Below are 13,997 nucleotides of genomic sequence, written 5' to 3'. Positions count from 1 at the left end.
AGTAGTAGCTGACTGAGCATAATGGCCCTTGATTGGTGGGAAAAGTGAAGCTAAACGTGCTGGAGTTGTGTCGTCCTTGGGTTAGCTTTTCAGCCTTCATACATGAAGGTTGTCTGGTCTTGTCATAATTTATTAAGTGAAGTGGTTATTTAAAAATTCAACGATTAATGTTTAACTTTTAGAAAACTTCTATAAATATATAATTGTAGCGTAACTACAATGTAACTATATAACTACTTCATTGTAACTTTTTATATTGCTACTCAGTATCATATTTAAAATCCTTTGAAGACGTATATATCTTACTAGTAAATTAACCCGCCATACCGTTGGATCTCCATTACGTCGTGCAACATTCATTAGTTTTAGGCACACTCGGTGGTATGATGTTCAACCATCCCATGTGTTTTTCACATGAACTCTCGAGAAGTACACACGGTAAATCAATGAACCCTAGCTATGTTTAGTTCGTGTGTCAAAATTTTTTGAAGTATATGGACACATATTTAAAGTATTAAACGTAGACTAATAACAAAACAAATTACAGATTCCGCCTATAAACTGCGAGATGAATCTATTAAGTCTAATTAATATGTCATTAGCAAATATTTACTGTAGCACTACATTGTCAAATCATGGTGTAATTAGGCTCAAAAGATTCGTCTCGCGATTTACATGCAAACTGTGTAATTGGTTTTTTTCTTCCATATTTAATGCTTCATGGATGTGTCCAAACATTTGATGTGACGAAAAAGTTGTAGGTTTAAAGAAAAAAATTTGAATCTAAACACGGCCCCTGTCTGTTATTGTGCGCTGCCACTCAAGCCCTGTTTCTTTCAACTTGGGATTATTATAATCTAGATTATTGAGTCAGATTACTATAAATTAGATTGTTATAATCTGTAGTAGAATAAGTGGTTAGTTGTTTCTTTCCTAAATTATTAGAGTCTAGATTATTGGGTTTGCAAGTCTAAAGAGGGAGTGGGGTGGCATGGTGGGTAATTTTTTTTCCCAATAATCTGGAAAAAACTCACCTAAATGAGCTTATCAGATTATAATAAGCTGGGCTCCAAATTATAATAAGCTAATTCAATAAGTTGTCTGTTTCTTTCAGCTTACTCCCAATAATCTGGATTATAATTATCCCAAGCTAAAAGAAACAGGGCCTCAATAACGTTGTTACCGTGTTTTTTTTTTTTTTGCTTATTCCGATGTATTAATTTCTAGTACACGGGAGTCTTCTGATCTCTAGTAATGACTCTTACTCATATACTCCCTCCGTCCCAAAATAAGTATAATTTTGCACTATTCATGTTCAACGTTTCACCGTTCGTCTTATTTGAAAATTTTTTATGATTAGTAGTTTCATTGCTATTAGATAATAAAACATTAATAGTACTTTATGTGTGACTAAATATTTTTAATTTTTTCATAAAATTTTTTAAATAAGACGGACAGTTAAACGTTGTGCACGGATATCTACAGCTGCACTTATTTTGCGATGGAGGTAATACGTAGTAGTGTAGTACAAGTACAATTAATTTTGTGAGTTTACCAGAAGCCTTTAGCTTGTGGCAGAGGTGTCTACATGCAGCTTAAGCAGATGCGGGCCAATACTGAACTACACGCTGCTGTGGCCAACCGGAGAAACAGAAACCGCATCAGAATTAAACAGGGTAGGGTAGGCGTCTAGGTGAGGTTGATCTGGCCCTTTGTCCATTACCCGTCAGTAACCTTTCAGTAAGTATAGCAGTACTCGCTCCGTTCTATTTTCCACGCTCAATTTTAGTCGTCCATCTTATTTAAAAAATTTTTAATTAGTATTTTTATTGTTATAAGATAATAAAACATAAATAGTACTTTATACGTGACTTATGTTTTTAATTTTTTTAAAAAAATTAAAAATAAAGAGAATGATTAAAATTGGAAATGAAAATTCATAGCTGCAGTTAAAATAGAACGGAGGGAGTAGTAGGCGCAATCTTTTACCTCATTCTGGCAGGAATCTACCTAGACGAACAAGGATCCAAGCAGATCGGGCAGGTATAACTCCTGCCGGGGCCGTACGCGCGTGGCCCAGCCCAGGCGACAATCAAGGTCACCACACCGGCACACAGCCACTTGCACGCATCGAACAAGGTCAGCCCCGTCACCATCAGGGGCATCAGCCAACGCATGGACCGATATAATTGGCCCAGCTGAGCCTGAGCTCCCCTTCGTGTCTGGCTCTCTCTAGCTAGCTGGCCTGGTCGGCCGGCCCTCCCCCTTCGCCCGTGGGGATTACTAGCAGCGTCGGCGTCGGCGGCGGCAGCGGACGGGGGGAGTTCAGATTCAGATCGTAGAGAGAGGAGGAGGGTGATCATGACCGAAAGCAAACTGAGCATCGTCTGGCCGGCGCCCGCGCGCAGCGGCAACGCGACGAGAGCGCCAGCAGCGGCGGCGGCGGCGGCGGCAGCGCGTCGTTTCACCCCAGCGCGCGCGGTGGACCACCTAGACGGCCGTGTGCAGTGTGCACGGTGGGCGCGTGGGGGGGCTGCTAGCGCGCCAGGAATGACCTGGATGGACTCCGTAAGCCTTGTTGGATGGGCCTGAATCACGCAGCCCGGCCGGCCATTATGTTATGTTCTGTACACGAAGATAGGCCCAGTATTGAGGCCCGTCCGAACGAGGATGGATTGGGTTTCATTTTTGGGATAAGTTCACCAGAGATCTCTTAACTTAACTGCGAGATTTCTTAGTCCCTTAACCACAAAACCATATATGAATATCCCTAAACTCACACAAACCGTGCACTCAAGGTCCTAGGACAGTATATATGGGTGGTTTCGCTAACATGGCATCCTAGTCAGCAAAAAAATATAAAAAACAGTATGTGGGGCCCACATGTCAGCTGCACTTTTTTTTTCTTATCCTTCCCTTCTCTTTTCTCTCTTCTCTCTTCCTTTCTTCAGTGAGGGCAGAGCGGCGATGGGCGGATGGCGGGCCCGCCCGGAAGCGGAGTGGTGCCGAGCTGCGGGCGAGCGTAGTGGGCAGAGCGGTGGGGGAGTCGGGAGAGGCAAAACGAGACCGGAGATGGGATGCGAGACCGGAGGAGGGAAGGAGAGAGAGGGAGAGAGAGAGAAAGAGAGAGAGGCCGACCGGCACTGGCGTCGGCGTCATCGCCCGGCGGCGCGACAACAATCCTGGCTAGGTCGAGGTGCAGGTAGTGGCGAAGCATGACGCACCGCGCACCTCATGTCCTCCCTACCGCGCTCGTACGCCTCCCACGCCTTCTCTGCCAGCGCGCCCGCCGCTGCCACCTTCGTCTCGGTGAGCTCGAGCTCGGCCTTCAGGCTCCGCAGCTCCTCCCGCAATGCGTCCGCCTCCGCGCCGGCGTCGCGCTCCCGCGCCCTCACGTAGTAGGTTGAGGCGATGACGTTGCCCGGGTTGGCAACGGCGAGCTTGCTCTCCTGCGATGGCATCACGATTCCCTGCACAGCTGCCTCGCCACCTTCCACTCGCCTTCCGCCGCCGCGACACTATTTGGCAGCAAACCACCAGCCCGCCGCCACTCTGCCTGCTGCCCGCGGTCGTGCTCGCCTTCCGCCCACCGCCCCACTGCCGCGTTCACGCTGTCGCCGCTCTACCGCTGCCCCCTACCTGCTTCGCCTTCCTTTCGCTTCCGACAAAGGGGAGGAGCACGACGAGGACGGGGTTGCTCTGCCCGCTGCTTTGCCCACCGCCGCGCTCGCCACCGCCGCGAAGTGGCAGGCAGTGTGGGTGGCGGCGACGCGGGAGCCGGTGGGGGGCACGACGACGAACTCATCCGCCGTGCTCACTCACCCACTCCGCCCGCCGCTCGGCACCGCTCCGCTTCCCGCCACTCCGCTGCCGCGTGGGCCCACCACCCGCCCATCGCCGCTCCGTCCGCCGGCTACCGGCCTCCCTCACTGAAGAAGAGAAGATAAGGAGAAGAAAAGAGAAGAAAAAAATGCAGCTAACATGTGGGCCCCATGTACTTTTTTATTATTTTTTCTGACTAGAATACCACGTGAGCGAAACCACCCATATATAATGTCATAGGACCTTTAGTGCACGGTTTGTGTGAGTTTAGGCATACACATTTCTGATTTTGTGGTTAAGGGACCTTAAAAAATTCTCGCTGTTAAGTTGAGGGACCTCCGGTGAACTTATTCCTTCATTTTTTTTAAGGGGCAATTGTGTTCTTGCCCTTACTTTGTGATCCAATTGTGATTTTGTCCCTATTTTTTAGGGTTTGTGATTTTGCCCCTATGTTTTTTAAATGAAGGAGCCGAGTGCCCATGTCCTGTTAAAACTAGCTAACGGTGTTAGATCGGAGATACAACGACGAGTATACCCCTGTGCAAATATGTGTCCACTTGTGTATTTGCCCTTTTTTGAGTTCAGCTTTGAACTGAACTTTACAAATGTTTCGAACTGAACTTTGCTATACTTGAAATGTATAAAAAATTGACTAGATTTCAGCAATAGCTTGACAAATATCACAAAATTTCAACAGGATTGCAACATGATTTCAGCAATAATTAGACAAGATTTCATTTCACAAAATTTCAACATACTTTCATGGAGATATCACTGAATTTCAACACAATTTCAGCTATAGCAAACATTACAAAGTCCAGTAGCGCCAGCCAACCGCCCTTGCATCTCCTCCAGCACCGTTGCCCTGCTACATCTATGCCTTCCCTTCCCCAGCCGTACTCACCCAGTCCTGAGCTCCCCGTCGCGCCGGACCGTGCAGGCCCGCAGTTGCCGACGGGCCTCCTGACCAAGGCCGCGCCTCTTCTTCGCGCTGCCGCCGCACCTCCCTGCGCACCGGCCAATGGTTGTCGCTGTCGCGCTGGCCCGCGGTAGAGCCACGCGGACCCACGGCTGTTGCCGCGCCTCCTGCGTGGTGGCCAACGGTCGCCGCCGCCGTGCTGGCCCGCGGTTGAGCCGCGTCGACCCACGGTCGCCACCGCACCTCCTGCATGCCGGCCAGTGGTCGCCGTTGCTGCGCCCACCCTACTGTTGCGCCGCCACCGCCACTCGCTAGGCCGTGCTGGAGATGGGGAATACACGGCTTCAATCTGATTCACACAACTGCTTAGTGATTTACTCACAGAGGGTATAACAGTCATTCACAAATTGCAAAATCATTTTTTTTATTTTGCTTTCCCTTTGCTTATCTAAAAATTCTAGCCCCACCTAACCACCGTCAAAACCAGGGGCAAACGGCTGCTTCACTTTTAAAAAGTAGGGACAAAATCACAAACCCTAAAAAGTAGGGGCAAAATCACAATTGGATTACAAAGCAAGGGCAAGAACACAATTGCCCCTTTTTTTAAAGATCATCACAACAAATTTGGCTCTGTTATCTGTGGGGAAATACCTAATGAGAATCATCAAATAAGTGAAAACATGTAAAAATGGGTTCTAAAATTTTAATTTTTAATAAAATATAAAAAATAGGTGCGTATGAAATATATTCCCATTAAATCCTAAATCTAAACTCAACTTTATTTTGAGAAAAAAATAAATTTCAGATGAATAGTGTTATGTTTCTCTATATCTTAAATTTATCTTACATTATATGGCAGGTAGAGGAGATGATTTCTGAAACCAAAACGCACACAACAAACAAGAGATCAAGCATCTGGAAGCGTAATGTCCCACAAGGGCATCATCACTCACGCAACATTCAATTGAGCATTGAATACGCAACATTCAACAAACAGGCTTTTGCTGCATTTGAGCACTTCCTGTTGAGCTTCTTAACTCGATCGAACTACGGAGCCTGTGGCAGGGAGACCACCGGATAAAAACTCCACGACCTTCTCGTGGTGCCTAGTCCTACTGTCCTAGAGACTGATCCCTGCACAGGCGCACAGCCAACGACCAAGACAAACCAATCAATCAATCAGCGGGTCCAAGAGAGACCCAACCGGCAGGGAGATCGACGCGATGCCGATGGCGTGGCGGCGCCGCTAGCTGTAGGCATGTGCCACGGTGAGGCAGCGAGGTAGAGAGACCGGAAGAACCGTGGGAGGTGTATCGGCAGGCCTCGCCAGGAGAATTTACTATTGGTTATCCTCCTCCCAAAATGCATATGCTCAAATAACACTTTCCTAAATATTCATTCTTATTTATCACTTGGGCTCATATCTTTCTCATTTGATTGAATAAGATGTGAGACCGGGTAAGAGATGAGGCTGACAAGTGGACCCCTTTTAGCAAATGAGAATGGAAATTGAAGAGAGTGATATTGAGTAAGTGCATTTTGAGAGTGATGTTGAGTAAATGCTTCCCATTTCTTCAGTCCACAACGTACGCCAGCGATTCGATCTGGTCTGGGACTCTGGGTGCGGACGCGAGAGACACGGTACATAAAGCACATAATTAATTATTAATCCCTAAATCCCCGCAAATCGTCGTCAAATCACGTAGACATGGCGTTCTCTATCGCCGGCGCCCGTGCCGGCATCATCCCACTCCCTCCTACATGGGATCTCTCCGCCCCTCCGCCCATTCACTCGGCAGCATGGGCTTTGTTCAAAAGATCCACCGGCCAGTGGAACAATGACTACGCCATGGCCACCGTCTTCACGAGGACAAGCAACGACCGAGACGTCCGTGTCTCCCTCCGGCTCGCCGCACCGCCAGCTTCCTCCTGCGTCCAGTTCTACACCGATGACGCCGGAGCCTATAGCATGGTGTGGCGCCACCAGCCCTCCCTGGTGACTGCGGACGGCGACCTCCTCGTCCACACGATCGTCAGCCCTGAACGAACGCCCAACTGCTACTTCCCTCTGGACGACTTCTTCGTCTACAAGCCCGACGCCGACTAGCCATGGATACGGGCTCTGCCGCCTCTCACCGACTGGGTCGCCCAACTACCACCGTGGCATCATGTACTGCAAAATGTTAGCTACTGACGATGATGACGACGATGATGCGTCAATGTGGAGCTTGAGCTTGTATTCCTCCCTTTCTCTGGCATTGAGATGTGGTTCGACGGGGTTGGGCTAGACAGATGTATGTCCAAAATCGTAGTACTAGAATGTGTCACATCCGGTACTAGGTTATTTTTTTTATGGGACAGAGGGAGTACAAAATTGCCTCCGTTTGTAGGAGGCTGTCTAAAGTTCGTCGACGTTGACGACGGCTGCTTCCGATCCACCGAGCGATCACCCGGTTGTAGCCGTACTTTGGAAATCGGTTAATGCAGGGGTCCCTTCTGTTTTACCTCTGCGAGATCGTGGTAGCCAAATCTAGCGCGAGATATCCCCATTAGATCCCTAGCTTCCAGTATCGGTCCCGTGCTTGTTTTTCATATCGCATTGTAAATAACTTTTATTTCTCTTAATAGAAAAAAATATGCTCCTTGCGTATTACCGAAAAACCCGGTTGCAGCATCACGACGTGGACACTCTGAAGCTGCCGTTGTTCGAGTGGGAGGTGGATGGCACGCTCCAGCTCGAGGAGGAGCTCTGGTCTCTCCCAAGCTACCAGGGATCACCTCTGCCACGGATTACGCCGACGTTCCCGGCCTTCAGCATGCACGAGGCCAACGTTCTCCACTTCATACTGGACAGACCTGGATATGATGACAAGGGTTGGGTGATTACTGTCGACATTAAGAACAAGTCCTCCTTGGGTAGTAGCAACGAATTTCGTGACTATCTCATGATCTCCACTGACCTTTCCAAATACTCCCTCCATCCCAAAATGTAATCATTTTTAGCTATGAATCTACTTGTGTGTTTAGATTTATAGCTAAAAATTATTATATTTTGGGACGGAGGTAGTACCTAAATATATACTCCAACACAGGTGATTAAATGCTTGCATGTATTTTAGTTGGAAGAGGAAGACTATTAATCTCTCTAGCCTTGCACTGAAGAGTTCAACTAGGTAGAATCTGGAGCCTAGTTGCTACTTGGACGGGTTATCAACAATTGGAGCCGACTGAGTGGGAGAAAGCATGGAGCCTAGTTGCTACTTGGACGGGTTATCAACAATTGGAGCCGACTGAGTGGGAGGAAGCATGGTCAGTTCAACATTGGTGGGAGAGTTTAGCAAATACACGCGGTGTCCCAAAAAAGGGCCTTCGATCCCTTATACTGCTAGTCGTCTGGGAAATCTGGAAGGAGAGGAACAGACGGATCTTCGACCACAAAGAGGCAGCAACAGGCTTCTCTAATCAAGAATCAAGGAGGAGGCTAGTCTTTGGGCTCTAGCGGGAGCTAAAAGATTGCGTGATCTAGTCCCGCACTATGTATAGTGTATAGCTCATAGTTCCCTTTCTTTACCCTTAGGGGTTGTATTTTTTCCTGCTCTATTCAATGAAAAAGGCACACATGTACAGAGTTCAAGTCTTCTAAATGTCTTTTGTACGCCCCTTCTCACAACTTTTTAAAGCCATTTATATGTACATAGTTATCCCAAAATAACGCGCAGTTATCATATCTAATACTATCTCCATATTTTAATGTATGACGCCGTTGACTTTTTATCTAACGTTTGACCATTCGTCTTATTAAAAAAAGTTATATAATTATCATTTATTTTATTGTGATTTGATTAATCATCAAATATTCTTTAAGCATGACATAAATATTTTCATATTTGTGCAAAAAAAAATGAATAAAACAAATAGTCAAACGTTGGTTAAAAAGTCAACGACGTCATATATAAAAATACGGAGGGAGTAGTAAACAATGAGATGCGTTATTTTAAAAGAGAGATCGAACGAGGCTAAAGTGAACAATAAACCTGATTTCTTGAATTAACCATGAATACCTAATTTGTAACAGAGAATGCATGGCATCCACATAACAGAACAAACAAATTTCAGTGGAGCCCAACTAAAGTTTACCAAAGGAAAAGTTCTATAAAAAGGAATACCAAAAAAGTTGAACCTGCTTTCTGTTTTTCTGCTACTTCAGGAGAACGTTAATTACTGCGATGACTGATCAATCAACAGTTCTCACAAATGGCATCGAACGCAGCCAGCACTACCATTGACTAGGTAGTGCGCATGCAGTTACTCGAGGCTCCCAGCAATATTAGGTCCAAGCACTAATAATGAAGAAGCACATTGGTAGCACAGCTCAATGGCTTATAGTATAGGGACTCTGCCTCTGTCTGCCTCTTGTTAATTCCTGCAACATAAGTGAGATGTGCACATTCCAAGATTATGTAATTTGATTAGGTGAAGTGGTTAAAGCATTAGTGATTTCTATGTGCCGGTCCGAGTGGACTCTTCCCATCTCATAGAGTCATGGAGAATGTTCCTCTTTCAAGTGGCATATCAAAAACTAAAAGAGAGACTGAAGAGGCACACTATCTGAATTTTCGTTTATAAACGACTCCACATCCTGCAATATTTTGACATAGCAGATACTACAAGGTTTCAAAATACTGCAATATTTTGAAACATAAAGAGAGTGAGGTCTTGAGAGCTAGAATGGTCGCACACGAAAAAAAAAACACGAAATGTTAGAAGTATTTGTAAACTTCAGATGGTTAAAAATTGTTTCCGAATCTTCAAACCCATTCGCTCAGTGTTGCTAGCTTTCAAAAGAATGTGTGATTAATTAGTAAATTCTTGTCAACAAATGTTTATTAACGAGCAGTTTTAATTCATGCAGCTCTTTTCCATGCAAGAAACCACTAACTTTAAGTCTTTACTAGTAATCTTGAAATGGATAGTGATCTTTCAAAAAAAGAAAAAGGAGAACCTGAAGTGGAGTCCAAACTTCAAACACGTATGCATGCTTTTGCCGCCACCACACACAGTGTTGGCGACAACCGTTGCAGCTGATCCACACACCTATTTAAGTCACTGAACAGCATCAGTGCACGCTGCCTGACCTCGACGCCGGCGCCGACGAGGACGCGCGCGCACAAGCTAGCAGCGTGCCGGCGACGAGGCCGTCAGCCATGGGCACGTTCCTTGGCCACTTCGTCCCAGGCCTCGCCTTCGCCATCCTCGGCTTGTGGCACGCGCTGAACACCGTCAGGGCGTACAAGCTCAAGGGCGCCTCCGGCTTCCGCGCCGCCGCGTGGTTCCCCTTCCCGTCGCCGGTGCCCGGCCTGAAGCACCTGGAGCTCTACCTCCTCCTCTCCTTCTCCGTGCTCGCCATCGTCGACCAGCTCGTCGACTTCCCACTGCTCTCGTTCACTATCCAGCCGGACGCCCTCGAGCACGCCACCATGTACCTCCACCTCGCCGTGTACGCGTCCGTGGCGCTCGCCGCCGACGGTGTCGCTGCGTCGTCCTCCCACCACGGCGGCGCGCAGGCGCAGCTCGGGGAAGTGGTGGCCGCGCTCGCCGCGTCGGTGTTCGGCCAGGAGCTGTTCCTGCTCAGGTTCCACTCCGCCGACCACGCGGGGCTCGAGGGGCACTACCACTGGCTGCTCCAGCTCGTGGTCACCGCTTCGCTGGTCTCCACCTCCGCCACCGTCGTCCTCCCGAGGAGCTTCGCCGTCGCGGTGGTCCGGTCGGCGTCGGTGCTGTTCCAGGGCCTGTGGTTCATCGTCATGGGCTTCGCGCTGTGGGTCCCTGCCCTCGTGCCGAGGGGTTGCCACGGCGCGGAGGCCGGCGGCGGCGCCATGCGGAGCGGGGTGGCGTGCCCAACGGACGAGGCGGCGCGGAGGGCGGTGGTGATGGCGAACCTGCAGTTCAGCTGGGTGCTCGCCGGCGTGTGGGCCGTGACGGCGTACCTGTGCCTCAGGGTGGGTGGATCCCGGAGCATGGAGTACAGGCAGATTCAGGCGCCTAGCGGCGGCGACGTCGGTGCCCTCGCCGGCGACGGGGACGCGACGCAGTCGCAGAAACGCGTGTTCCCCGTGTCAGACAACGTGTAGAAAGGGAGGAGATGTCGCGTGGCGGCAGCAAACGCTTTGTTTGCACTGGTGGATGGCAGAAACTGGGCCGAGGTTTTGTTGGGCCTCCAGATTCAGTGCCATTTGTCACTTGGGCCTTTTGTAATGTACTCTGCAATAAATTTGGGTGTATGGCCATTTTTATCTCTCCCGGCTTACTTTGAATGGAGGAATTTTAGAGGATTTTCGCAGGATCGAATCGGGCTAATTTACGTGAAATTCCTGCAAAATACATGGATTCTAAAGGAGCCGAATAACTAGTTAAATTGCAACAAAAAAAATTCTTCATTCTTAAGGAGATCTTAAACTGTAAAAACTGAAGCACAATAGTTTGTATTATTGTGTTTCTCTGGTACATCTGGCACTGCAGCAGTCATACAGTCTTACTACTACCACTGCTGCTGATGCTAACCATTGGTTTTTAGATCGGACAAGTTGGAAACGCCTACCAGTTGCCTGCAGAAGCTCTTATTCAGAAAAGGCAGCTGTTGATCAGGGGAAAACGGGAAATGGTGAGCAAAACCGCGGTCTCTCTGCTGAGAAGCACACAGAATCTTGTTCCACGGGATTAACTAGCTAGAGACCTATCGAAAAAATTACTCGTAACTAGCTAGGGCTTTTTGGAAAGTGTTAGCGTCCTCATCTAAATCTCTCCTTAGATTAACTTAAAGAAAAGTTCCTGGATTGATCTAGACGTTTACTTTCGAGCGAGCGCGCGATTCCTGCGTGCATGGTTAGATTGCTTAGGTCTATCTGAAGAATATAAGCTAGCTAAGCTGTGATTTAGATGAGTCAACTAGGTGCTACATAGCCAAAATATTATGGATTGAAAATCCGATATTCGGAGTACACGTGTTCTGCCTCCAACAATTCAAGCATACGTAAAAAATTACCGTGAAAGGCTTGCAGTGACATGAGTACTACCCTAAGATCCTGAGTTTAAATCTTTATAAGAGCGAATTTCAGTTTGGGTTATTTGCTGAGCTTGCCACATCAACCAATCAGCTCTGACTCCAACCATCACACCATCTTGTTGTTGTACCAAGGTGGCATCGTGCACCGTAACTCCACCATCTCAAACACCTCCTATAATAAGTTTCTTGACAGCGTTGTTGGTTCCGAGGGTTGCTCGTCCTCTGCCTAACAGAGTCCATCCACCAAACCAAAGCCTCTACTATTGCCATGGAGCTCCCTACGACTGAAAGCTGGAAGCAGATCGATCATTAGAGGGCGAGGAGCTCGGGGAAAGTGAGGAGGTCCAGTCGATTGAATGAGACCATTTCGCTGTTCACAGGGTTGCCATCTGTGATGATGTTCGCTGTGTCCCATGGCCTTTCAACTAATAGGAAACCAACTAGCTTCTCCCGCTCCAAAAACCACCTCCTCAACAAGTGGCCTCACTAGCCAACCTCTTCGTCGGCCACTCTAGTCGATGCCAACTACCCCGGCACTGCAACACTAGTGCCACACCTCCTACGCCTACATCATCAACCATCACTGATCCAACTCCCGCCTAAGCCACGACCACTCCCTGCTCTTGAGGGAGACCTCTCCCTTGCCAGATCCAGCCAAGAATGTCTGGATCTAGACTTGGCGAGGCCGACCAGCCGACACCATCGCTTCCGGCCAACCACAACTTGCCGCCCCATGCCGACTCCCTCTTTTCCGCTACTTGCCCTAGCGCTGCCATCTTCCTTGCCGCTTTCGGCTACCTCCACCTTGACGTCAACTTGCCTCTAGCTTGGTACAATCGCATCGTCGCAGCGCTCCTCTCTCTCTCTCTCTCTCCTACATAGATATTGGTGCGCCGCACGACCTTCTACGCGCCCCGTCACCACCGTCATGGCTCGCCACATCGGGGTCTGGTCGCTCACTCTGGTGGCGGCGAGACGAAGGAGGAGGGGGTGGCATGACAGCAGCTAGGTTTTGCTAGCCGCCTGTGCCACCTATGAGGGGAGGTTTCGCGTAGAGACATATGTTTCATACATTATATCCAAAATAATAATAAAAAGCTTAAAAAATATTTGTAGATGTATATTGAGATACCATCAGTCACTCCATAAGCATATAAGCCATGCACAGGAAATGCATATAATCATTAATACTCTCGAGTTATGGACAACCATGGAGATTTTCATCTCTCGAAAGGACATCCCTCGTTTCTACATGCCACCTAAGTAATCTAAAAAAAGTGAACTTTTTGATAAAATAGATTAATATAATATATACCACTCCACAAATATGCAACGTTAAATTCAACTTCTATACATTGTAAAAAAAAGGAACAAATTAAACTGAAACCAGTTAATGTACATTTGCAATTATATTTTGTTATTTTTGTTACAACTTGTAAAAGTTAAATTTGAACTTATATGTTTATGTAGTAATATACTCTCTCCGTCCCAAATAAGTGCAGTTTTGCACTATTCACGTTCAACGTTTGACCGTTCGTCTTATTTGAAAATTTTTTATGATTAGTATTTTTATTGCTATTAGATGATAAAACATGAATAGTACTTTATGTGTGACTAAATATTTTAAAATTTTTCACAAATTTTTCAAATAAGACGGACGGTCAAACGTTGAGCACGGATATTCACGACTACACTTATTTTGGGACGAAGGTAGTATTTCATATTAATCTATCTTACCAATTTTTTTCAACTTTGTTATGATCATTGGATGAAAACACTTTTCCAGCAACGACGACTAGTTATTAGATAGCCAAATCTTTGCTGTCTTCACGCCATATGTTATAACTTCTAGATGATACGGCAATTTACTACACTGTCAAAATCGTAACAAATTAAATGGCACGCCCGAGTTATAAAAATGTGAATAGACTTTCTTATAGTTGCATTGTGACTTGTGAAATGACTTTCCTAACGGAGCATGACGAGCACACGTTGAATTTGCCCCAAAACCAAGAAGTTCGTAAACACACACAGACGCCGCCTCAACAGAAGGTGAGAACGGTCGTCGTCAAGTCAAGCCTTCCAACTTCCAAGTTGCAACCCGTCTTAAAACCCACCGAAAACCCTCAAAACCCCTCGTCTCCTCTCCTTTCTTCCTCCACGGTGAAGTGTCAACACAGTGCGCGCGTAGCC

The 13,997-nt window shown here is 47.2% G+C and overlaps 1 protein-coding gene across 1 annotated transcript; it reads left to right on the top strand.

Moving 5' to 3' along the window:
- Window positions 1–9,875: 9,875 nt before the first annotated feature.
- On the top strand, window positions 9,876–11,038 carry LOC127782569 (uncharacterized). The gene has a single exon (XM_052309829.1). The coding sequence runs from the start codon at window positions 9,946–9,948 to the stop codon at window positions 10,870–10,872; it is 927 nt and encodes a 308-aa protein (XP_052165789.1). The 5' UTR covers window positions 9,876–9,945; the 3' UTR covers window positions 10,873–11,038.
- The last annotated feature ends 2,959 nt before the right edge of the window (window positions 11,039–13,997 follow it).

This window comes from Oryza glaberrima, chromosome 8 (assembly GCF_000147395.1).
Source record: "Oryza glaberrima chromosome 8, OglaRS2, whole genome shotgun sequence".
NCBI lineage: Eukaryota > Viridiplantae > Streptophyta > Magnoliopsida > Poales > Poaceae > Oryza > Oryza glaberrima.
The sequence above is the reverse complement of the archived record's forward strand: the minus strand, read 5'-3'. Positions and strand labels throughout refer to the sequence as shown.